This window comes from Schistocerca americana, chromosome X (genome assembly GCF_021461395.2).
Source record: "Schistocerca americana isolate TAMUIC-IGC-003095 chromosome X, iqSchAmer2.1, whole genome shotgun sequence".
Classification (NCBI taxonomy): domain Eukaryota; kingdom Metazoa; phylum Arthropoda; class Insecta; order Orthoptera; family Acrididae; genus Schistocerca; species Schistocerca americana.
Window position 1 is genome coordinate 771,870,648 of NC_060130.1, and position 26,851 is coordinate 771,897,498.

At 44.1% G+C, this 26,851-nt stretch overlaps 1 protein-coding gene across 1 annotated transcript in view; it reads right to left on the bottom strand.

Moving 5' to 3' along the window:
* Positions 1–26,851, bottom strand: part of LOC124555426 (histidine decarboxylase) — a 387,573-nt gene that overhangs the window by 220,935 nt on the left and 139,787 nt on the right. Inside the window, exon 2 of the mRNA XM_047129330.1 lies at positions 13,429–13,468. Within this exon, the coding sequence (XP_046985286.1) occupies positions 13,429–13,456 (28 nt within the window). The 5' untranslated portion in view covers positions 13,457–13,468. The remainder of the gene's footprint in view (positions 1–13,428; positions 13,469–26,851) is intronic.

The following is a 26,851-nucleotide window of genomic DNA, read 5'->3' on the forward strand; positions in this document are numbered from 1 at the left end:
ACAGCCTCGTATCACTAGCAGTCGAGATGAGAGGGATCTTATCCGCATGGCTGTAACGGATCGTGCAGCCACGTCTCGATCACTGAGTCAACAGATGGGGACGTCTGCAAGACAACAACCATCTGCACGAACAGTTCGACGACGTTTCCAGCAGCATGGACTAACAGCTCGGAGACCATGGCTGCGGTTACCCTTGACGCTGCATCACAGACAGGAGCGCCTGTGATGGTGTACTCAACGACGAACCTGGATGCACGAATGACGAAACGTCATTTTTTCGGATGAATCCAGGTTCTGTTTACAGCATCATGATGGTAGCATCCGTGTTTGGAGACATCGCGGTGAACGCACATTGGAATCGTGTATTCATCACCATACTGGCGTATCACCCGGCGTGACGGTATGGGGTGCCATTGGTTACACGTCTCGGTCACCTCTTGTTCGCATTGACGGCACTTTGAACAGTGGACGTTACATTTCATATGTGTTACGACTCGTGGCTCTACCCTTTATTCGATCCCTGCGAAACCCTACATTTCAGCAGGATAATGCACGACCGCATGTTGCAGGTACTGTACGGGCCTGTCTGGATGCAGAAAATGTTCGACTGCTGCCCTGGCCAGCACATTCTGCAGATCTCTCACCAATCGAAAACGACTGGTCAATGGTGGCCGAGCAACTGGCTCGTCACAATACGCCAGTCACTACTCTTGATGAACTGTGGTATCGTGTTGAAGCTGCAAGGGCAGCTGTACCTGTACACGCCATCCAAGCTCTGTTTGACTCAATGCCCAGGCGTATCAAGGCCGTCATTACGGCCAGAGGTGGTTGTTCTGGGTACTGATTTCTCAGGATCTATGTACCCAAATTGCGTGAAAATGTAATCACATGTCAGTTCTAGTATAATATATTTGTCCAATGAATACCTGTTTATCAAGTGCATTTCTTCTTGGTGTAGCAATTTTAATGGCCAGTAGTGTATTTTGACACTCGTACCATAATTCACAGCGCCTCCAGAAATTTTTTTATATTAATGCAATTTGCTGTCTGTAGGACCTCACGTCCATTCGTTTCACAGTGTCATTGTTTGGGATATGGTATGGCTAGGTGCGGCAGGAAACAGTGTTGAAGCAGCATATGTGCCTATTGTACGGAACCTCACTGCAGCGAGATTGCGTGAGACTGAAAATAAGGAAGGAAGATTAGATTTTATCGCCCCCTCGACAGCTCCGTTATGAGGAAGCACAAGCTCGGATTACGATAGGTTGGGGAAGGAAATTAGCAGTGCTCTTTTCAAACCAACTACTGCGAGTAGTGTGGCGTCAGTCCCTCGGTAATCCATGACAAATCGCTCTAATGGGTGACAGATCTGGAGAATGTGCTGGCCATGACAACAGTCGAATACCGTCTGTATCGGGGTAGGTCCAGACAGCACGGACAACATGCCGTCTTGTGTTACCTTCTTGAAAACTAGTGTCACGGTGACCTCGAAGATTGCGTACAGCCACCTACCTCAGCATGTCAGGAATTTAAGGGCTGTTGCCTAATTTACGGGCCATGCGAATCAGGTATGACCGTGATGTGTACCCAGTGGCACTACACACCAAACGCCAGGACTGTGTCCGCATGACGATGAGGAGTTTAGTCTGGAAACGTTCAATTCCCTCAGAGTCTCCGCAATTGGATATATTCATCATGGTGGTTTACGTAAACCTCGTCTGAAAAGACGACATAGTGCCACCCCTATGTCTTGTACGGACGTTGGGCGAACCGCTGTAGGCACGCCTCTCTTGCTACTACTTCAAGAGAAGTCGCCAACAAAGTTCGCGATGGTCAACAGTGAACTTCCTGAAGAAATATGAAGAATACATTATCGATGTTCTACAGTGTCTGTATAAACACAGAAATGCTAACCCGTTAGTGATGGCTCCATACCTCAGCGGGCTAAAATGACAATAAAATATTTCTCTCTCCCTGAGCTGGAATTACGAAATGTGAGGGAGAAAGGGTTGTGGACTCCGTGGAATATGAAAGTTTGGGTCGCTCCTGGATGTGTACGCGGATAGCCTAAGTTGTCACAAACAGCTGACGACCATCTGGATTCACAGAATACGAATCAGTTCCGAAATATGAAGAAGCTTGTTTCCAAGCAGCCCACCCATTTTTCTAGCAAGGAAATCTATTTGCTTGGATAGAGTAATCCTGGAGTTAAGTAGCGGTAAAGGGCACTAAAACTTAGCAAGTTTCATATACAGGGTGAGAGGAAAAAGTCCGCAGCTCGTGGTCGTGCGGTAGCGTTCTCGCTTCCCACGCCCGGCTTACCAGGTTCGATTCCCGGCGGGGTCAGGAATTTTCTCTGCCTCGTGATGACTGGGTGTTGTGTGCTGTCCTTAGGTTAGTTAGGTTTAAGTAGTTCTAAGTTCTAGGGGACTGATGACCATAGATGTTAAGTCCCATAGTGCTCAGAGCCATTTGAACCATTTTTTGAGAGGAAAACGACTTTACAACTTTGGAATGATATATAAACTTATTGAGATAACCTACAGAATCGGTAGGTGTGTCATTTTGTAGTAAACAACCTCAAGTGTGATTCACCGAATACGCTAAAGAACCTCCAAGAAGACCTGCAATTTACTCTTGGCACAAGAACGTTGTTGATATGGGTTGTTCAAATGGTTCAAATGGCTCTGAGCACTATGGGACTTAACATCTATGGTCATCAGTCCCCTAGAACTTAGAACTACTTAAACCTAACTAACCTAAGGACATCACACAACACCTAGTTATCACGAGGCAGAGAAATTCCTGACCCCGCCGGGAATCGAACCCGGGAACCCGGGCGCGGGATGTGAGAACGCTACCGCACGACCACGAGCTGCGGACTGGGTTGTTCACTGCCACGTGGTAACTCACCAGGTCGTCCGCGTGTTGATGATTATATAGAACAGGTTTAGGAGAGTTCTGCTCGCAGTCCACAATCAGTGTGACGTGCGTCTCGCTAGTCTGGCATTCCACAAAAGACTGTTCGGCGAGTACTACTTAGACATCTACACTTGAAACCATACAGATTCACAGTGACAAGCACATTAGTGATGCAGATACGGTTGCTTATGGGGAATTGTGTGCGGAAATGTTGTATCGGATAAAGGATGACGAAACATACCTTAACACGACAATTTTCAGAGATGAGTCAACATTTCATATCAGTGGCATGGCGAACACGGACAGCTATAGAATATGGGGCAGCGAAAACCCACAGGCAACCATGGAACATGTTCGTGACAGCCACAAAGTTAACGTGTTTCGTGCCCTTAGCAAATTGAAAGTGTATGGCCCTTTCTTCTTCATGGAGAAAACCGTCACTGATATTGTGTATCTGGCCCTGGAATACTTGTTAATTCCAAAGATCGATGAAGATGACCGAGATGGGATGGTTTACTACCAGCAAGACAGCGCCCCACCTCATTTCCTCACGGAAGCTCGAGGTTTTCTCGATAGTCGCTTCCCAAGTCACTGGAGTGGCCGTGAAGGCCAGCCGCATGGAAAACCTCGCTCCCCAGATTTGACACCACTGGATTTCTTTCTCTGGTGTTTCATTTAAGACCGTGTGTATGTTCCTCCCCTCCCAAACAATTTAGTCCATCTGAAAAATCGGACCTACGCTGATGTTGCACAAGTTATGCACGACTTGCTGCAACGAGCGTTTACCAGAGGGATGTTTGCTGTATCACAGAAAGTAGTCACATCGAACCAAATTGACAGTTGATACTTTTATGCGAAACTTGGATGATCTGCTACAAAATGACACATCTACCGATTCTGTAAGTTATCTCAATAAATTACTATATCATTCCAAAGTTACAAAATTCTTTTTCACTCGCCCAGTACTTTGCATGTATTGAAAAATTTATCAGATGTCTTATATACATACAGTAATCTCTCTCGGTATGACATAATAACAGAAGAATCATAACTAAAAATGAAAGTCTGCAATATTTCAAATGATATTTCACTGATGAAGAAATACGTGTCCAAAACGAGTGAGCTTGCAGAAACCGTGTTTTAAGTACGAGGGCGTGCTGAAAAGTAATGCCTCCGAATTCTTTATGCGAAAATTCTTACAGCTTTTTAAATAACACAAAAGTTATTAACACTCTAGATTTTTGTTCTTCATGACTGCGTATTTATTTCTCAACATTGCCACCTTGGCGACAAACACATTTTCCCCCAACGAGAGACCAGTTCGTTGATACGGTCACTGTAGAATGTTTGACTTTGTCGAGCAAGCCACAACCTCACCTCTGCTAGCACCGCATCATCACTATCAAAGTGAAGTCTTCAAAGGTGTTCTTTAAGTTTTGGGAACAGATGTAAATCGGATGGGGCAAAGTTGGGATTGTATGGAGGATGACTGATGACAGTGAACTAAGGTCTCGGAATGTTGTAGATGTCATAGTGGTCGTGTATAGTGTGGCACTGTCATTCTGAATGAGAGAATGCTGCATTTGTGGATGAACTCTTCTAATTCGAAATTCGATTACAGCATGCTGTTTCTCACCCACAGACATAGTTACGATACACATCATCATGTTACACGGTACAATTCGGAGCCTTCTAGCGGCAGAGGGCTACAGATATGTAGACATGAAGAATAAAGATGTAGAATATTAATAACGTTTGTTTTATTTTAAAATTTTAAGAGTTTATACAGTAAAAATTCGGAGAGATTACTTCTCAGCACGCCACCGTATATAACATATAAATACTCATATTCAGCCGGCCGAAGTGGCCGTGCGGTTAACGGCGCTGCAGTCTGGAACCGCAAGACCGCTACGGTCGCAGGTTCGAATCCTGCCTCGGGCATGGATGTTTGTGATGTCCTTAGGTTATTTAGGTTTAACTAGTTCTAAGTTCTAGGGGACTAATGACCTCAGCAGTTGAGTCCCGTAGTGCTCAGAGCCATTTGAACCATACTCATATTTGTGTACTTCATAGATATTTCAGATCCACTTAGTAGATAGTGTCGGAAGTTCCATGCGGCTTTTCGCGGATGATGCTGTAGTGTACAGAGAAGTTGCTGCATTGGAAGATTGTAGCGAGATGCAGGAAGATCTGCAGCGGATAGGCACTTGGTGCAGGGAGTGGCAACTGACCCTTAACATAGACAAATGTAATGTATTGCGAATACATAGGAAGAAGGATCCTTTATTGTATGATTATATGATAGCGGAACAAACACTGGTAGCAGTTACTTCTGTAAAATATCTGGGAGTATGCGTACGGAACGATTTGAAGTGGAATGATCATATAAAACTAATTGTTGGTAAGGCGGGTACCAGGTTGAGATTCATTGGGAGAGTGCTTAGAAAATGTAGTCCATCAACAAAGGAGGTGGCTTACAAAACACTCGTTCGACCTATACTTGAGTATTGCTCATCAGTGTGGGATCCGTACCAGATCGGTCTGACGGAGGAGATAGAGAAGATCCAAAGAAGAGCGGCGCGTTTCGTCACAGGGTTATTTGGTAACCGTGATAGCGTTACGGAGATGTTTAATAAACTCAAGTGGCAGACTCTGCAAGAGAGGCGCTCTGCATCGCGGTGTAGCTTGCTCGCCAGGTTTCGAGAGGGTGCGTTTCTGGATGAGGTATCGAATATATTGCTTCCCCCTACTTATACTTCCCGAGGAGATCACGAATGTAAAATTAGAGAGATTAGAGCGCGCACGGAGGCTTTCAGACAGTCGTTCTTCCCGCGAACCATACGCGACTGGAACAGGAAAGGGAGGTAATGACAGTGGCACGTAAAGTGCCCTCCGCCACACACCGTTGGGTGGCTTGCGGAGTATCAATGTAGATGTAGATGTAGATGTAAACAATGCACCACGGCGATACTGTGCAGACACAATATTGTATCTGACTGTTTTCTGGATATTGTCTTAAATGATTAATTATGTGATTTTTTGCTCCTAATATGCTTTTTTACCTCTTGAATTTCAGTATTCTTTTATAAAAACGGAAATGAAATTCAAACAATTTGAACGCCGCTAAAACGCCCCATTCGAGTCATGTGATGCCTGTGACGTCACTGGCTAACTCGCTTCTCCTACTGTCATAATGCTACTCCACAGTGATGGCTGGCTTTGGAATTTACATTACGGAAAATGGGTTACAAATGGTGTGTAGCACCACGCTGGACAAATACATCTAAAAAAACTAATCCAGTTGTTTTTGAGTGTTCCAGACTATGAGTAAATGTGTAAAATGTCCTCGTACTGTACTAACAAATTACTACCATGTCGACATACAAGTTCACCAACTTAATTAAAATACAGTATGTTGTACTGTGAAATTAACGTTAACTTATCTCCGAGGTACGCTCTCCCACTACTACAACGAAGGATAGTGTCATTCAACGAAATTAAACTCCTAGTAAAAATTATCGTTTTACCTAACTGCACCTCAATTGTTCGGTAGCTCATTTGTTAGAGCGATAAACCGTCGAATTTCGGAAGACAATGTCCATAGATCGAGTGTTTAAATCTAACCCGAAGATACATTTTAACTTATTTGTCAAACGGACTCGACAGTCGTGTCATATGAAAACCAAATCACAATTACAAAACTTCACTACACCGACCAGAAACAGAATATTACTGTGTTTTCCTTGCTGTTTACATGCGCTCACACTTGCAATCGCTGTTCACACACGTCACGCTCAAAAATATATTTTCTAGTTAATGTGACCACGCACCTTTTACTTTGTTAGAAACTATGTTTTTATCTTCGTACTGTCTAGCTAGGATCCTTATTGTTTAAACTTTTGCAGTTTCACCGTCTTACATAAAAATGCTTCAGACACTAATATTAGTTTACACTCACGAACATCACAGCCCTTACGTTTGTGTCACCTGCATGTTGTACACACCTCTCTGTACAATCTCATCGTTCTACACCTTGTTGTACTGTGGACGTATGGCTATATCTTCACCACTAGACATGCTTTCTAAAAAAAAGTGGATTGTTTGTTTGCAAAGTAAGTACATTTACCCGCTGTTGTCCGCTTCTGACTAAGACTAATGTGGAGATACACAGTGTGGTCAGGAAATGTCTGAAACGCTTGTAGGGATGTTGCAGGGCAGGTTGTACTGACATATGAATGTTACAAAAAAAAATTCTATACGTTGCGCCGTTTCCGAGTTATTTAGCATTGAAGTTAGCCAATCAGATCGTCGCGTGCGTAAATTCAAGTTTCAGCTAACGAGACAAAGCACTCGTTGGACAACACCGCCCCTGGCAGGCCGCTTAAATGTGACCGCGCGACGCCTCGATTGGCTAAATTCTATGTTAAATAACTCGGAAACTGAGCAACGTATCGAATTTCTTTCTTAACGTTTATGTCTCAGTACAACCTGCCCTGTAACATCCCTACAAGCATTTCACACATTTTCTGACCACCCTGTATATAATAAATCCCAGAATTGAAACAACTACTACAATCAGTTCTTGCTAACACTGTTTTCGTATTTTGTGTAAAACTTTTAAAAGATGTATAATCTTTCCAGGATTCGAACATGTGACCCCGTGCATGACTGTCCTACGCACTATCCGTTGTGTCAAGGAACGCCTGACAGATGTATTTTTTCTGCTGAGTGACTTCTACACAGGAAATCAGCACTAAGTTTTACCAAGTTTCATTTTATTGTGGCTTGGGTCATACTTCATGACTGATACTCGACAATCTAGTTATAATATACGGAGCCATTTGGAAAACTTCTTCAATTCCTTAGCTTTGAGCGAGTTTGATGATGTCACAGGGAGCGGAAAAAAGAATGTCCGTCGTTGCACATATCACCACTCTAAATGGGTGGAGCATAAACGATCAGCTTTCTCAAGGATTAGACTATCAGCATTCCCGAAATTCCTTTCTATTGTCACTTAAAAGTTGTAAATGCGTTTGCCGTCACTAAATAGCTAAGCTTTTGGCAGTAAAAGTGCGTAAAAATCTCGTATCTTCGGCTAACGCTCCTATAACACAAGTACGGGTTCGTCTTGCTTCTAGCCTGTGACGTCACCAGAGCGTCAGACGATAACAGAGCGTTTTCGATCACGTGGCCAGACCCTGATATTTAATGATTTATAAGCTTTATTTACATAAAAATAACAGATATTTTGTGAGAATTCAGACCAAAATGCTATTTTATGTTATAATTGATCAGAATAACAACAGTCCGAACCACATTTTGACTCAGGACAAGCCAATATAGAAACACGTTACCGCGAGGAGCAGAGAAACAGGACAGCAGAGTGAATACACTGAGTGTAACGAAAGGTATGGCTAAGCTTTCAGAAAACATTTCTCACACGTAGAGGAAGAAAATGTGTTATAAAGACATAGTTCCGGAAACTTTTTATTTCCCATGGTTAATGTGGTTATGAAGAGAAATAGGAAAAGAGCTCTAACATCGAAATGAAACGTTTCCAGACCAGTGATCATATAATATGTTTTCTTCCTCTGTCTTGGGAATTTTTCTTGGACATTTGCCCACACCTGTTTGTTACACCCAGTATATGCACTTTACCCTCTTGTTTCCCTACACCTCAAATTCAACGCGTTTCTATGTTGGCTTTTCACAACTGTGTCTACGCATTATCACCCTAATGCAGTGTTTTCTCGTCGTCTCACACATCTCTGGACTTACAAATCTTGCCAAGCGATCACTGGAAGCTCTCACGTCCATTGAATACCTGGGGGTACGCATACGGACGATTTAAATTGGAACAACCACTTAAAACTAATCGCAAGAAAGGCGGATGTCAGACACCGTCAGTGAAAGAGTCGTTATGAAATATTTCTACCCACGAAGGGGTTGTGTACGAAACCCTTATTCGATATACTTGAATACTGCTCATTAGTCTGGGATCCATACAAAAAAGAATTGATAGAAGAAATACAAAAGATCCAACGAAGAGCTGCGCGTTTCGTCGCTGGTTCACTTAGCAAACGCGAAAACATTACGCAGACACTCATCCAGCTTCCCTGGCAGACGCTAAAAGAGAAGAGTTGTGAATCACGGTGAAAAGATGAAGGTAAAATCAGAGAGTTCCGAGCTCACTCATAGGCCGCCCGCGCACCATTCACGACTGGAAAAGGAAAAGGGGGAACTGACAGTCGTACATATAGTATCCTCCGGCACACACCGTAAGGTTGTTTGCTGAGAATAGATATAGATATAAAAATTTCTAAGATCACAGGTGTAATGTTTTATTTTCTAAATTAATTAATTAAAAACTTTCAGGATACGTAACGACTAATAATTTACTAACAATAAAATAATTGGCTTACTGGAAATATAAAAACACCCTTTCACTTGGAATGCAAATGTGGAAAAGTATTGTTCCGCAAAGTTGTTTTCTCTGCAATCGATGTTCAATAAATGATGAAGTCTTCCTATACGAACACTGTATTTGCCTAGATCGCAATTGTTTGTACAGTTATCACTAGTTTCGACAAATTCGAACTGCCATTTTCAAATCTGAAAATACGTAAGACGTAATCTACAGGTGAATATTCGACTTGAATACGTAACATAAGACAACAGAAGAGCAAATAAAAGAGTTACACAGGGTGTTACAAAAAGGTACGGCCAAACTTTCAGGAAACATTCCTCACACACAAATAAAGAAAATATGTTATGTGGACATGTGTCCGGAAACGCTTACTTTCCATGTTAGAGCTCATTTTATTACTTCTCTTCAAATCACATTAATCGTGGAATGGAAACACACAGCAACAAAACGTACCAGCGTGACTTCAAACACTTTGTTACAGGAAATGTTCAAAATGTCCTCCGTTAGCGAGGATGCATGCATCCACCCTCCGTCGCATGGAATCCCTGATGCGCTGATGCAGCCCTGGAGATGGCGTATTGTATCACTGCCGTCCACAATACGAGCACGAATAGTCTCTACATTTGGTACCGGGGTTGCGTAGACAAGAGCTTTCAAATGCCCCCATCAATGAAAGTCAAGAGGGTTGAGGTCAGGAGAGCGTGGAGGCCATGGAATTGGTCCGCCTCTACCAATCCATCGGTCACCGAATCTGTTGTTGAGAAGCGTATGAACACTTCGACTGAAATGTGCAGGAGCTCCATCGTGCATGAACCACATGTTGTGTCGTACTTCTAAAGGCACATGTTCTAGCAGCACAGGTAGAGTATCCCGTATGAAATCATGACAACGTGCTCCATTGAGCGTAGGTGGAAGAACATACTGACGAAACTAAAATGAGCTCTAACATGGAAATTAAGCGTTTCCGGACAGATTTCCACATAACATCTTTTCTTTATTTGTGTGTGACGAATGTTTCCTGAAAGTTTGGCCGTACCTTTTTGTAGCACCCTGTATATCACATTAGAGGGGCAATCAATAAGTAATGCAACACATTTATTTCTCGGCCAATTTCGGTTGAAAAAATGCGGAATTTCTTGTGGGACATCGTGGAACATTCTCGCTTTAGTTCCTAAAGTTTCACGAAGTTCCGATTGGTGGCGGAGCTATACATGGTCTTCAAAATGGCGTCTGTAACGGAGGTGCGTTCCAAGTAGAGAGCTGTCATTGAGTTTCTTCCGACGGAAAAGCAGAGCATCGTAGATGTTCGTAGGAGCTTGCAGAATGCCTACCGAGACCTGGCAGTGAACAAATGCACGGTAAGTCGTTGGGGAGGAGTCCGAAACCTACGCTCGCACGTTCGAATCCAGCCTCGGGCATGGATGTGTGTGATGTCCTTAGGTTAGTTAGGTTTAATTAGTTCTAAGTTCTAGGCGACTGATGACCTCAGAAGTTAAGTCGCATAGTGATCAGAGCCATTTGAACCATTTTTGAGTCCGAAACCATTGTAGCGAGGTTGCGCGAACCTGTCCGATATCCTACGTGCTGGCCGGCTGCAAACACCCTCAGGAAATCGTAGAAACGACTTCTGCGTGTTCGTCACCACAAAAATTCAAAGAAACTTCTCCTTCTTCATGACAACGCAAGGCCTCACACCAGTCTACGCACCCGAGAGGAGCTCACAAAACATCATTGTCCTTCCTCAGCCATTCAACAGCCCGGATCTCTTACCCTCCGACTTCCATCGGTTTGGCTCAACGAAGAATGATCTCTGCGGGAAATCGTCGGTGGATGATGGGGAAGTTATTGATGCAGCAAGACACTGGCTCTGACGTCGCCCAATAGAATGATCCCTTGAGCGCATATAGGCCCTCCCGGTAAGGTAGCGTAAGAAACAGCATTGAATGGAGATTGTGTTGAAAAATAAGGTTTTGTTGTCAAAAGAGTAGGGAATAACATGATGTATTGGAATCCTGAATAAAGCAACGTGTTTTCAGAAAAGAAATTTGTTGTATTGCTTACTGAACGCCCCTCGTACTAGCAGTAGCGTCTATAACGACGGCTATAGGCAGACACTATGTCATAATCGGTAATAATGTTACTGTAAGATAAAAAATAGGAAACTAAAATATGCACAGTCATAAATAAAATAATACAAGATGTGTTCATAACTGCCGGCAGCTGTCACCGAGCGGTTCTAGGCCCTTCAGCCTGGAACCACGCGACCGCTACGGTCGCAGGTTCGAATCCTGCCTCGTGTATGGATGTGTGTGATGTCCTTAGGTTAGTTAGGTTTAAGTAGTTCTGAGTTCTAGGGGACTGATGACCTCAGATGTTAAGTCTCATAGTGCTCAGAGCCATTTTTTTGTTCATAACTGACGTACTTCACAGTAAAGGTAATACTGTATAATGTTCTATTAAATTAGAGAAATAAAATGTGCATCAAACGTTACAAGTCGTTGACAGCAAGTACATTTAGAAAGTACCATGTTAGAAACACTTCCGCCGGCCGCTGTGGCCGAGCGGTTCTAGGCGCTTCAGTCCGCAACCGCGCTGCTGCTACGGACGCAGGTTCTAATCCTGCCTCGGGCATGGATGTGTGTGTTGTCCTTAGGTTAGTTGGGTTTAAGTAGTTCTAAGTCTAGGGGACTGATGACAGCCCGCATCTCGTGGTCGTGCGGTAGCGTTCTCGCTTCCCACGCCCGGGTTCCCGGGTTCGATTCCCGGCGGGGTCAGGGATTTTCTCTGCCTCGTGATGGCTGGGTGTTGTGTGATGTCCTTAGGTTAGTTAGGTTTAAGTAGTTCTAAGTTCTAGGGGACTGATGACCATAGATGTTAAGTCCCATAGTGCTCAGAGCCATTTTTTTTTGACTGATGACAAAAATGGTTCAAATGGCTCTGAGCGCTATGGGATTTAACTTCTGAGGTCATCAGTCCCCTAGAACTTAGAACTACTTAAATCTAACTAACCTAAGGACATCACACACATCCATGCCCGAGGCAGAATTCGATCCTGCGACCGTAGCGGTCGCCCGGTTCCAGACTGTAGCGACTAGAACCGCTCGGCCACTACGGCCGGCGGACTGATGACCTCAGATTTTGAGTCCCGTAGTGCTTTTTTTTCTTTCTTTCTTTTTAAGAAACACCTCCAGTTGACAGCTGGACAGTAACATTTTTTACCGATTATGACAAATTAGCTATCTATAATGGCCGTTGTAGACGCTACTGCTTATCGTAATGTGCTATGTAATTCACTTATCTGTTTCTCCGTTGTCTTATATTACATACTGAAGTCGACTATTCATCTGCCTCTTATATCTTGCGCATTTACAGATTTGAAAATGGGCATTCAAATTTTCCGAAACTAGTCATCACTACACAAACATTTGCGGTCTTGGCAAATAATGTGTTCGTATAAGATGACGGCAACATTTGTAATTACAGATCGCCTGCTCCATGAGTGACTATGTCAAGTAAGCGGTTCAAATATATTAGACTCTAATACATATCGCGTGAACGTCATTTTGGTGTAAGATCGACGGTAGCAGAAAGTAATAGAAAATATTGAGTAATAGCGACACGAGAGCAAGGTCTACGAGTCTTTAATCGTCACCAAGTTTGTAAGAAATGTTACGAGAAGTGATATTGTGCAGGCCATGTTCACAGATGTCAATAGACACTGCTGAAGCTGAGACAATGCTTCACAATAAGGTCTGATACAGTTGCCGCCGGGTCGCACATATTGAATCCGACCAAGTTATTTACTGCGACATTTATCTGCAATCGAACGCCTACAGGGAATGGAGGGTGTAAAACAGCGGATTCGGATCCTAGCAAGCGGAAACGTTCCTCGAAATGTTGTTTCATCACGACGACTCACTTATTAAACAAGGAAAATCCTTGAGCAAAACCGTCGGCAAACATTCAGTAACATTTCCTTCCTTCTAAAACAGTTTTAAATATAAAACAGTTTTCTTACAGATTAATTTTAGATACTGCATTCATTACAAGAAACAGTGAATATTTTAAATGAAACTTACCTCTTTTGCGATACTCGTCGAAATCCATGACGGCAGAGATCTGTAACATAAACGGTGTTTCATTAATCAGTTATACTTTCTTTTTTTATGTTAGACTAAATCTAAAAATTAACTCAGTTGATGCACGCATCCAAAAACCAAAATGAACTAATTTTCGCCAAGTAAAATAAAATACTCTCAGCAACCCAACAAAGAAACACGGTAATTATAACATTAACCGAACGAATATTACCATCCCAGTAAAAACATAAACACCCATTCAATTTTACATTTAATTCTTTTGTGTTCGTAATTGTATTTTTCACATCTACATTTACACTCCGCAAGCCACTGTAAGGTGCGTGGCGTAGGGTGCTCTGTACCACTGTTAGTCGTTTCCTTTCCCGTTCCACTTGCAAATACAGCGAGGGAAAAACAACTGTCTATAAGCCTCCGTATGAGCCCTAATTTCTCGCCGGCCGCTGTGGCCGAGCGGTTCTAGGCGCTCCAGTCCGGAACCACGCGGCAGTTACGGTCGCAGGTTCGAATCCTGCCTCGGCCATGGATGTGTGTGATGTCCTTCTAAGTGTAGGGGACTGATGACCTCAGATATTAAGTCCCACAGTGCATTTGAACCATTTGAACCTAATTTCTCGCATTTTATCTTCGTGATCCTTACGCGAAATGTATGTTGGCGGCTCTAGTGTTGTTCTGTATTCAGCTTTAAATGCCGGTTCTCTAAATTTTCTCAATAATGCTCCTCGAAATCCCTCCAGGGATTCCCATTTCAGATCCCGAAGCATCTCCGTAACTCTTGCATGTTGTTCGAACGTACCGGTAACAAATCTAGCAGCCCGCCTCTGAATGACTTCGATCTCTTCCTTTAATCCGACCCGGTACGGACCTCAAACTCTTAAGCAGTACTCAACAATAGGTCGCACTAGCGTCCTATAGGCGATCACTTTTATAGATGAACCACACTTTCCCAAAATTCTCCCAATAAATCAAAAATTTATCATTCGCTTTCCCTACCACAATCTTCACATACTCGTTCCATTTCATATCTCTTTGCAATGCTACGCCTAGATATTGGAAATGAGCGTTTGGCGTCATTGGCCGGGAGGCTCATTACGGGGCAGGTCTTATTACATTCGACGCCACATTGGGCGACCTGCGCGCTGGATGGAGATGATATGATGACAACACAACATCCAGTCCCTGAGCGGAGAAAATCCGCGACCCAGCCGCGAATCAAACCCGCGCCCGTAGGACGGCAATCCGTCACGCTGACCACTCAGGTATCGGAGCGGATGCCTAGATATTTAAACGACGAGACTGTGTCAAACAAGATACGGCTAACACTGTAACAGAACATTACAGTTTTGTTTCTCATATTCATCTCCATTAACTTACATTTGTATACATGTAAAGGTACCTGCCATTCGTCACATCAACTAGAAATTTTGTCTAAGTCACCTTGCATACTCCTGTAGTCACTGAACTTCGTCACCTTCGCGTACACCACTGCAAACAATCGCAGACTGCTGTCTACCCTGTCATCTAGATAATTTATGTATGTACACTACTGGCCATTAAAATTGGTACACCAAGAAGAAATGCAGATGATAAACGGGCATTCATTGGACAAATATATTATACTAGAACTGACATGTTATTACATTTTCACGCAATATGGGTGCATAGATCCTAAGAAATCAGTACCCAGAACAACCACGTCTGTCCGTAATAACGCCCTTGATACGCCTGGGCATTGAGTCAAACAGAGCTTGGACGGAGTGTACAGGTACAGATGCCCATGCAGCTTCAACACGGTACCACAGTTCATCAAGAGTAGTGACTGGCGTATTGTGAAGAGCCAGTTGCTCGGCCACCATTGACCAGACGTTTTCAGTTGGTGAGAGATCTGGAGAATGTGCTGGCCAAGGCAGCAGTCGAACATTTTCTGTATCCAGAAATGCCCGTACAGGACCTGCAACATGCGGTCGTGCATTATCATGCTGAAATGTAGGATTTCGCAGGATTCAAATAGAGGGTAGAGCCACGGGTCGTAACATATCTGAAATGTAACGTCCACTGCTCAAAGTGCCGTCAATGCGAACAAGAGGTGACCGAGACGTGTAACCAATGGCACCCCCATACCATCACGCTGGGTGATACTCCAGTATGGCGATCACGAATACACGCTTCCAATGTGCGTACACCGCGATGTCGCCAAACACGGATGCGACCATCATGATGCTATAAACAGAACCTGGATTCATCCAAAAAAGTGACGTTTTGCCATTCGTGCACTCAGGTTCGTCGTTGAGTACACCATCGCAGGCGCTCCTGTCTATGAGGCAGTGACAAGGGTAACCGCAGCCATGGTATCCGAGCTAATAGTCCGTGCTGCTGCAAACGTCGTCGAACTGTTCGTGCAGATGGTTTTTGTCTTGCAAACGTCCCAATCTGTTGACTCAGGGATCGAGACGTGGCTGCACGATCTGTTACAGCCATGAGGGAAAGATGCCTGTCATCTCGACTGCTGGTGATACGAGGCCGTTGGGATCCAGCACGGCGTTCCGTATTACCCTCCTGAATCCATCGATTCCATATTCTGCTAACTGTCATTGGATCTCGACCAACGCGTGCAACAATGTCGCGATACGATAAACCGCAATCGCGATAGGCTACAATCCGACCTTTATCAAAGACGCAAACGTGATGGTACGCATTTCCCCTCCTTACACGAGGCATCACAACAACGTTTTACCAGGCAACGCCAGTCAACTGCTGTGTGTGTATGAGAAATCGGTTGGAAACTTTCCTCATGTCAGCACGTTGTAAGTGTCGCCACCGGCGCCAATCTTGTGTGAATGCTCTGAAAAGCTAATCATTTGCATATCATAGCAGCTTCTTCCTGTCTGTTAAATTTCGCGTCTGTAGCACGTCATCTTCGTGGTGCCGCAATTTTAATGGCCAGTAGTGTAGAATAAAAAGTAGTGATCATAAGGTTTAAATAAATATCCAGAAAAACAGAAGTTACGTCATTTATTTTTGTTTCTTATGTGTCTGCCGTTCTGGCTCGTATATATAGCGGGTATGAAAGAGAATCATCCGATTTTAAAAAATGATGACTGTTATGTTATTTGAGATATGTGCGTGAACAACGTACTGTTGAAAGAACGAACTCTCGAATTTTACATGGTTCCCGCTAGGTAGCAGCATTGTGCGCTCACTTCAGTTCAAGTAAAAATGGTGTCGAGACAACAGTAGTGTTCAACGCTTTGCGAGTGCGGGTCAGTAATAAGTGTTCAGCGTGACTTTCGTACTATGTATGATGCTGACCCTCCTACAGCACAAAGCACTAGACGATGGCATGAATAATTCCGAGAAACATGTTGATTGTGTAAAGGCAAATCGGCGGGCCGTCCCCGCGTGTCTGACACAGACGTCGAACGCATCCGCTATATCTCGAATCACTGCGCAGCAGCACCACACCATGGCGCTATAAAAGCCACAACAAAATAACGCAGCACACTGCTAAAGTAAACAAATACGAACCTGTGTTATTTCCGTGTAAGATAACTCTACTGAAGATATTCAAATGAAATGCGAGCGTGTTATTTCCTACGCTGTTATATGCAGTAATTTCACAACAATGTCATTCGTAGGCTGCGGATACGAAAGAATATTTCTACGAAGACTGCTGCGAAACGACGTTACAAATGATGTTGTGAAATGATAACGGGAAGCTATAGAGTATTTCTGAGTGTGCGTGGAAGAAATGAGGACAGAAACTCGTGGTTGCAAATGTCATACAACGAATATAGAAAAGTCGGCAACAAAAGCCTATCGCAGCCACACGAAAAGCGGGTATAGCCTTCCTCGCGACTGGAAACTGCGACAATCGGTCGTGGTCCACCTGAAAAATTCATGTGTCAAGAAGAAGACTGTTTTCTTTTTTTGTCAATGAAAGGAACACAAACACAAAAATAAAATAAAATATAATATAAATTCCCCGAGGAGGTCGGCAAAACACTGGAGTAGGCACTTTTATTGAAGCTAATGCTAAAAGGGACTAACAAACTTAATGGAAGATTTCGAAGAGTCTACTTCCAATACTGCGCCTCCAGCATAGTGCAAACATACGCTATACGACCAAAAGTATACGGACACCCCTATGTAATGCGTACTTGACCACTAAATGTCACGACAGGCGGACCCGCCAATATAAAAGGAGGCGGCGACTATCGTGTTGTCAGTAGATAAATAGTAATAGCAGACGGGGTCAGTCAAGACAGCTCAGTGACTTCAAACGTGGACTAGTCACTTAATACTAAGACTCATATGGATATGGCGTCTGTTCTTCGGACATGTCTGAAAGAACAGACACCATTGATGACCTGCAGCCGTCTAGACGAAATTAGAATTATATTAATACCTTCAGGTGCTGACGGGCGTTGATATATATCAACGAGGACAGGTGAAAGTATGTGCCCCGACCAGGACCTCCTGCTTATATGGCAGACGCTCTATCCATCTGAGCCACCGAGGGCACAGAGGATAGCACGACTGCAGGGACTATCTCGCGCACGCCTCCCGCTAGACCCACATTCTCACCTTGTATGTCCACACACTACATTCGTAATGTCCCATCCCAACACACTCATTACTCATGGAAGATATTCTTACCAAGTCCCGTAAGAGTTCGGGGAACATGTGTGCATCCGCACAGAAGAAGAACGCCATGGACGGTTTTGTGTTTACATGTCACGGACTGGATCCTCTGGCCTTGGCCTTGGAAACCATCTGCAGCAATTCATGGACTTCATATTCCCAAACAACGATGAAAATTTTGCGCGTGATAAAGCGCCATGTCACTGGGCCACAGTTGTTCGCAATTGGTTTGAAGAACATTCTGGAAAATTCTAACGAATGATTTGGCTATCCAGATCGCCCGACATGAATCACATCGAACATTTATGGGAAATAATCGAGAGGTCACTTTGTGCACGAAATCCTGCACCGGCAACATTTTCGCAATGCTGGACGGCTATAGAGGTAGCATGGATCAGCATTTCTGCAGGGAACTTCCATCGACTTGTTCAGTCCCTGCCAGTTCGAGTTGGTGCACTACGGCGGGAGATCCGACACGATATTAGGTGGTATGCCAAGACTTCTGTGACCTCATTGTACACTGAGGCGCCAAAGAAACTGGTATAGGTATGCGTTTTCAAATACAGAGGTATGTAAACAGGCAGAATACAGCGCTGCGGTCGGCAACGCCTACATAAGACAACAAGTGTCTGGCGCAGTTGTTAGATCGGTTACTGCTGTTACAATTGCAGGTTACCAAGATTTAAATGAGTTTGAAAGTGATGTTATAGTCAGCGAACGAGCGGGGGGGATACAGCATCTCCGAAGTATCGATGAAGTGGGGATTTTCCCGTACGACCATTTCAAGAGTGTACCGCGAATATCAGGAATCCGGTAAAACATAAGATTTCCGACATCGCTGCGGCCGGAAAAAGATCCTGCAAGAACGGGACCAATGACGACTGAAGAGAATCGTTTAACGTTACAGAAGTGTAGCCCTTCTACAAATTGCTGCAAATTTTAATGCTGGGCCATCAACAAGTGGAAGCATGTGAACCATTCAACGAAACATCATCGGTATGGGCTTTTGGAGCCAAAGGCCAAGTCGTACGCCCTTGGTGACTGCATGTCAGAAAGCTTTACACCTCGTCTGGGCCCGTCAACACTGGCATTGGACTCTTGATGACTGGAAACATGTTGCCTAGTCGGACGTGTCTCGTTTCAAGTTTTATCGAGTGGGTGGACGTGTACGAATATGGAGAAAACCTCATGAATATGGAGAAAACCCCTAATACGACTCGATACGACTCTGACAGGTGACACGTACGTAAGCATCCTCTCTGATCACCTGCATCCATTCATGTCCATCGTGCATTTCGACGGACTGGAGCAATTCCTGCAGGACAATGCGACACCCCATACGTCCGGAATTGCTACAAGGTGGCTCCAGGAACACTCTTTTGAGTTGAAACACTTCCACTTGCCACCAAACTCCCCAGACATGAACATTATTGAGTATATCTGGGATACCTTGCAACATTCTGTTCAGAAGAGATCTCCACCCCTCGTACTCTTACGGATTTATGTACAGCCCTGCAGGATTCATGGTGTCAGTTCCCTCCAGCACTACTGCAGACATTGGCTGAATCCATGTTACGTCGTGGGCCGGCAATTCTGGGTGCTCGTGGGGGCAGGTGTACCAGTTTGGCTCTTCAGTGTATATGTAAATTATCAAGAAATGACGTCGGAAGTTCTACGAGGCTGTATGCAGACGATGCTGTTGTCTGCAGGAAGATTGCAACCCTAGAAGACTCTAGCGCAGGCCTGGTCAAGATTTGAGCTCCCAGAGATCACCGGCGCTCTGCGAACGGAACTGAATCTGCTCAGCGTTTCGGCTTCTCCCCCCCCCCCCCCCCCCCACTGCGCTATTCCGAGAAGGTGTCTGAGCGAGATGGCTCTATGCTGAAGACTGCACACGAGGGTAACTTAGGAGACGTGTGTTTGCAACACAGTGCAACTACTTCTAAGAGGCCAATATTGCAGCATACTTTTATGAGCAGGATTTGATCGTGTATGTTTATTTCACACTTTATAATGTTTTGCAAAAGCAATAGCTTTTATTACTTATTAAATAGTGAGCGGAAGTACAAAAGACTTTACATATAGACATTTAGCACTATATTGTGACGTTTATAAATGCATACACATTTCGATTTTAGAATATGTAATATATCTGGAACTATGGTTCATGATACAGTCAAACACATTGAGTTATGTAAAACAAAATCTGTTAAACCCGAACGTTAGTGAGACTTTCTCAGTTTTATAATAAAAAAACAGTTACACACATATGTAAAACTACACATTAAAGAAAGCTGAGTGGCTTGTCTGCGCAGTCGAAGATATTGCTCTTGCGGTAACATTTAATTAAAGATTTATAAATTCCTAGACTGAACAAGGAGGTCGTTGAGCTGGGTGATACACTGCACGACTGTCAGCTCAAAAATCATGTAATGAGGTTCATCAACAATCAGAAAATAAAACTGTCTGTCAAATAAATCGAAACCAGTTTTCAGTCACGCAATTTCAGGGAATCTATTCAAGAAGTCATGATGAAATGTGAACGTAGTCAATGATGTCTGGTCCACAAACGACTGCCTTGAGTTAGGGAAAATTTTCCATGTCATGAACTTGAAGTCGATTTTCTCATAGGATTAATTTTTGTTTCAAAACATCAGTCTTGTCCACCAAATCAGTTACCAAATGATTCTTCCCTTACGTTAAGACACTTAATGAATCCAAATAATTGGTGATGCCAACCGCAAACGATTTTTTCACTACCTTTGACTCAGTTTTTTCCCTAAAGGCAGCAATGAGTTCAGTCAGCATTCACTGTCGTTCGTCACAAGACAGGTGCATCATATCATCCTAGTGACTGGGGTCATAAGGAAGTTCCAATAAGGCTTCTCCACTTAATGCAGAACGGAAATCTAATTTATTGCAAGTAATATTGTCAGCAAATTGTGTGGCGTCTGACAAGTCGAATCTTTGCTCTAGCTTCGTCTGGATGCGGCCTCCATTTTCCTCTCCCTCCTCATCCCTTAGCTCAGAGCCAGCCAAGATTTCGGTATGCAGGCCGTGGAACGAGAGCCATAGCTCTCAGCCTCGCTGCACATTTACCTCACTGCCATGGCACGTTGTCTGAGCGATTGGAGGGGGGACAGGGGAAAACTGCGAGTGCGCTGCATTTAAATGGTAATGCACACTGCATAAGACTTGATTTTAAATTTACATTTCTCAACAACATATATAACAAACCAAACAAATTTTCGGTATTATTTAACTATTTTTGCTGCACCGAAGACTAATATAGTTTTAATCTTTGACAAACTTTCGGCATAAGGACAGACACAGACAATCTCACATATTTTCACACTCAGTTTACCACATAATCGTCTCTATTTAATTTCATACTCGAGAAAAGTCTTTCACACAAATATGTCGATTGAAATGTTGTAGCACTTTTGCAACCTCATTATGGAGATGTGGAAACTTCACCTGAGGAAAACAATGTAGATGTTCTGGACGGTTTTAACGTAAAGGGATTTGTCATTAAAATGGGAATATACTTGCAGGTCAATAAGTTACATCTGCAGATGCACAGGGTCGCTTTCAACTGAAACAGCAATCTGTCTCGAAAACGACTCGAAAACATATATAAGATTGACAGCGTCCTCAAAACGTTCAGGACACTATCCATGTAATTATTTTAAAGCCACAATGAATTCTTCAAACCTCCCTTTTCTTTACGGACAGTGAGCTTAGGGAACATGACTGTATTTGTCACTTCTATAACGCAATTTTCTTTTTAAATGCATCTCCATCAAATATGAAATTGTTTCTTATCTTGTAGTGTCTTATTGTGGGTAGTGTGGGCAGTCCACTTAAAATGTGAGGTCTGCAATGCTTTCTCGCTGTTACAATTGTAGTGTACTGAGATACCACACAAGAAGATTTTGCGACAGTTGGCACCAGAAGTACCGTGGAAGTACGTCCGCAGCAGGAACATCGCTGGGCGCAAACTAATCACTCTGCCCACGAGAATCACGTGCCCTGGAACGGCAGCGCCAACAGGAAGAGAGACGTTTAAGTAACCGTGTACGCGCTGAAGTGGTGAGTTGCAAGTTCAAGTCAGTTCGAGTCTTGCTAGGGAGTTCCTGCAGAACGTTCGTCGTGTCTTCAAGTCTTCAGGTTATCGAGTGAGATAGAAAAAGTGGTCAATAGACAAACAGTGGTTGGCCTTCAGTAGAAACGTTGAATAGAATTATCGTGTATAGACAGAGACCGCATGTCTAGAGATTTAAATAAGTTCTGATTGTTTGGAACTGTCCTTCGAAGAGTACATCAAGGCAGAAGATTGGTCTCCCTCCGACTTTAGTTCAGGGACCATTATTTATTTTGTCTTCAGGGAACTGTTGCCAGCGCAAGACAGGTAGGCTAAACCTGCATCTACAATTGCTGTAACCAGCGTTACCAAAGCTGAGTAATATATTTTACTGTTCACTATTCCGTGTTATTTTCATTGTGTGTGTGCTGTCATAGAACCCTTCCATCCATCCTACCAGGTATCAGCGAGATTTTCATCAATGTGGACGCCCCCGGTCCACAATACTAATTTTCGTTCCTGCATTCCTTTTTCCTTCATAAATTCAACAACAGCGAGTTTTAAACAACAAAATCGTTCCAGGTATGTCGCTTGACTTAACCAATGTACTTTTGAGTCCTATGAAAAGTCTCCATACTCTTAATTCAGTTTCATCGAAAACTGATGGAATTTACAGTGGAATTATGCTTCCGTTTAGAGTGATTTTACTATTTACACCACCAATGTCTTCACGTGCTGCATGCCTTAACACAAAGTGCTTCTTGATGCACAACGAACCCCGTCTGTGGATTTCTGTAATTTTTTTGCCCTTTCTCTGTCAACTTAATCGTTAAATCCTTTCTGCATGGTACTGTATTATACACTCCTGGAAATGGAAAAAAGAACACATTGACACCGGTGTGTCAGACCCACCATACTTGCTCCGGACACTGCGAGAGGGCTGTACAAGCAATGATCACACGCACGGCACAGCGGACACACCAGGAACCGCGGTGTTGGCCGTCGAATGGCACTAGCTGCGCAGCATTTGTGCACCGCCGCCGTCAGTGTCAGCCAGTTTGCCGTGGCATACGGAGCTCCATCGCAGTCTTTAACACTGGTAGCATGCCGCGATAACGTGGACGTGAACCGTATGTGCAGTTGACGGACTTTGAGCGAGGGCGTAGAGTGGGCATGCGGGAGGCCGGGTGGACGTACCGCCGAATTGCTCAACACGTGGGGCGTGAGGTCTCCACAGTACATCGATGTTGTCGCCAGTGGTCGGCGGAAGGTGCACGTGCCCGTCGACCTGGGACCGGACCGCAGCGACGCACGGATGCACGCCAAGACCGTAGGATCCTACGCAGTGCCGTAGGGGACCTCACCGCCACTTCCCAGCAAATTAGGGACACTGTTGCTCCTGGGGTATTGGCGAGGACCATTCGCAACCGTCTCCATGAAGCTGGGCTACGGTCCCGCACACCGTTAGGCCGTCTTCCGCTCACGCCCCAACATCGTGCAGCCCGCCTCCAGTGGTGTCGCGACAGGCGTGAATGGAGGGACGAATGGAGACGTGTCGTCTTCAGCGATGAGAGTCGCTTCTGCCTTGGTGCCAGTGATGGTCGTATGCGTGTTTGGCGCCGTGCAGGTGAGCGCCACAATCAGGACTGCATACGACCGAGGCACACAGGGCCAACACCCGGCATCATGGTGTGGGGAGCGATCTCCTACACTGGTTGTACACCACTGGTGATCGTCGAGGGGACACTGAATAGTGCACGGTACATCCAAACCGTCATCGAACCCATCGTTCTAGCATTGCTAGACCGGCAAGGGAACTTGCTGTTCCAACAGGACAATGCACGTCCGCATGTATCCCGTGCCACCCAACGTGCTCTAGAAGGTGTAAGTCAACTACCCTGGCCAGCTAGGTCTCCGGATCTGTCCCCCATTGAGCATGTTTGGGACTGGATGAAGCGTCGTCTCACGCGGTCTGCACGTCCAGCACGAACGCTGGTCCAACTGAGGCGCCAGGTGGAAATGGCATGGCAAGCCATTCCACAGGACTACATCCAGCATCTCTACGATCGTCTCCATGGGAGAATAGCAGCCTGCATTGCTGCGAAAGGTGGATATACACTGTACTAGTGCCGACATTGTGCATGCTCTGTTGCCTGTGTCTATGTGCCTGTGGTTCTGTCAGTGTGATCATGTGATGTATCTGACCCCAGGAATGTGTCAATAAAGTTTCCCCTTCCTGGGACAATGAATTCACGGTGTTCTTATTTCAATTTCCAGGAGTGTAGTTTCGTAGCAAATTTGCAGTACCCGTCGCTTCATCTACATCTACATTTACATGATTACTCTGCAATTCACATTTAAGTGCTTGGCAGAGGGTTCATCGAACCACAATCATACTATCTCTCTACCATTCCACTCACGAACAGCGCGCGGGAAAAACGAACACCTAAACCTTTCTGTTCGAGCTCTGATTTCTCTTATTTTATTTTGATGATCATTCCTACCTATGTAGGTGGGGCTCAACAAAATATTTTCGCATTCGGAAGAGAAAGTTGGTGACTGAAATTTCGTAAATAGATCTCGCTGCGACGAAAAACGTCTTTGCTTTAATGACTTCCATTTCAACTCGCGTATCATATCTGCCACACTCTCTCCCCTATTACGTGATAATACAAAAAGAGCTGCCCTTTTTTACACCCTTTCGATGTCCTCCGTCAATCCCACCTGGTAAGGATCCCACACTGCGCAGCAATATTCTAACAGAGGACGTACGAGTGTAATGTAAGCTGTCTCTTTAGTGAACTTGTTGCATCTTCTAAGTGTCCTGCAAATGAAACGCAACCTTTGGCTCGCCTTCCCCACAATATTATCTGTGTGGTCTTTCCAACTGAAGTTGTTCGTAATTTTTACACCCAGGTACTTAGTTGAATTGACAGCCTTGAGAATTGTACTATTTATCGAGTAATCGAATTCCAACGGATTTCTTTTGGAACTCATGTGGATCACCTCACACTTTTCGTTATTTAGCGTCAACTGCCACCTGCCACACCATACAGCAATCTTTTCTAAATCGCTTTGCAACTGATACTGGTCTTCGGATGACCTTACTAGACGGTAAAGTACAGCATCATCTGCGAACAACCTAAGAGAACTGCTCAGATTGTCACCCAGGTCATTTATATAGATCAGGATCAGCAGAGGTCCCATGACGCTTCCCTGGGGAACACCTGATATCACTTCAGTTTTACTCGATGATTTGTCGTCTATTACTACGAACTGCGACCTTCCTGACAGGAAATCACGAATCCATTCGCACAACTGAGACGATACCCCATAGGGCCGCAGCTTGATTAGAAGTCGCTTGTGAGGAACGGTGTCAAAAGCTTTCCGGAAATCTAGAAATACGGAATCAACTTGAGATCCCCTGTCGATAGCGACTGCATAGTATATGCTGAGAACTCTCAACCTTGACTTCTGTCATTCCTATTCATTTTTAAAGGCTTTTGACGATAGAACGCTATACTGCCTATTTTTGTGCAAACGTCCTTTATACTGCGAACAGATAGTGAACGATAAACAGCCCTGACACTACGATTCTGCCGAACTGAGGAGAGTTGTGCCGATTGACAACTGCCACATCGCAATACTAAATGAAATGAAGTGCTGTACCGATTACTTCTGCGAAGAAACGGGCAAAATCGAGATAGGCCGAGCCGTGGCCCGCACGCGCCCCGGACATTCGGCCTGCCTGAAGTTTGGCACGTTGTGGACGACCCTGCTTCAGCCACAATTGCTGCTGGAACAATAATATTATCTTGGAACTCTCCCATTTGGTCCTTGTTTGCATATAAAAACAGAAATATCAGAAATTGAGTCCGCCTTGGTGGAAAACACCTTGTTATTCGTTTTTTTCTTTATTATCCCAAACTAGTTTCGGCTACAAATATCACCATTATCGGTGGGTTTTTTTTACATCTAAAACATGCAGAAAATGGTTTGGTTGTACAAACACAGTGAAACATTATTACATTTTTACAAATCGTCTCTTGAAATATAGTTTTATATTGATACTTTCATACTACCTTATTTTTTGTATGTTACAGCATGTTTTAAGCAATTATTGGCGCTGTTTGTGACATATTTTCTGTGCTCTGTTTTCTGTTTCCGTCTTTTTGCTTAGCGAACTAATAAGGTGGTATGAAAGTATCAATAGAAAACTATATTTCAAGAGACGATTTGTAAAAATGTAATAATGTTTTACTGTGTTTGTAGAATTACACCATTTTCTGCATGTTTTAGATTTAAAAACCCCACTGATGATGGTGATATTTGTCGGCGAAACTAGTTTGGGATAGTAAAGAAACGAACGAATAACAAGGCGTTTTGCATCAAGGCTGACTCAATTTCTGATATTACTGTATTGCTGCTGGGCTTGGAGCGATAGGCAGAAGGGCGACCAACGCTCGCGGTAGTGGAGCAGCGTTTGGCCAGGCCTGCTCTAGCGAAACGCAGGAAGATTTGCGCAGGGCTGATAAAAAGTGTAAGGACTGGCAGTTGACCCTGAGCGTAAACGAAACGAAATGGTGTAACTAGCTGCCTCACTGCGGTAGTTCGGCCGCCTGGTGCAAGTCATTCTATTTGACACCACTCCGACGACTTAGAAGTCGATGAAGATGAGGT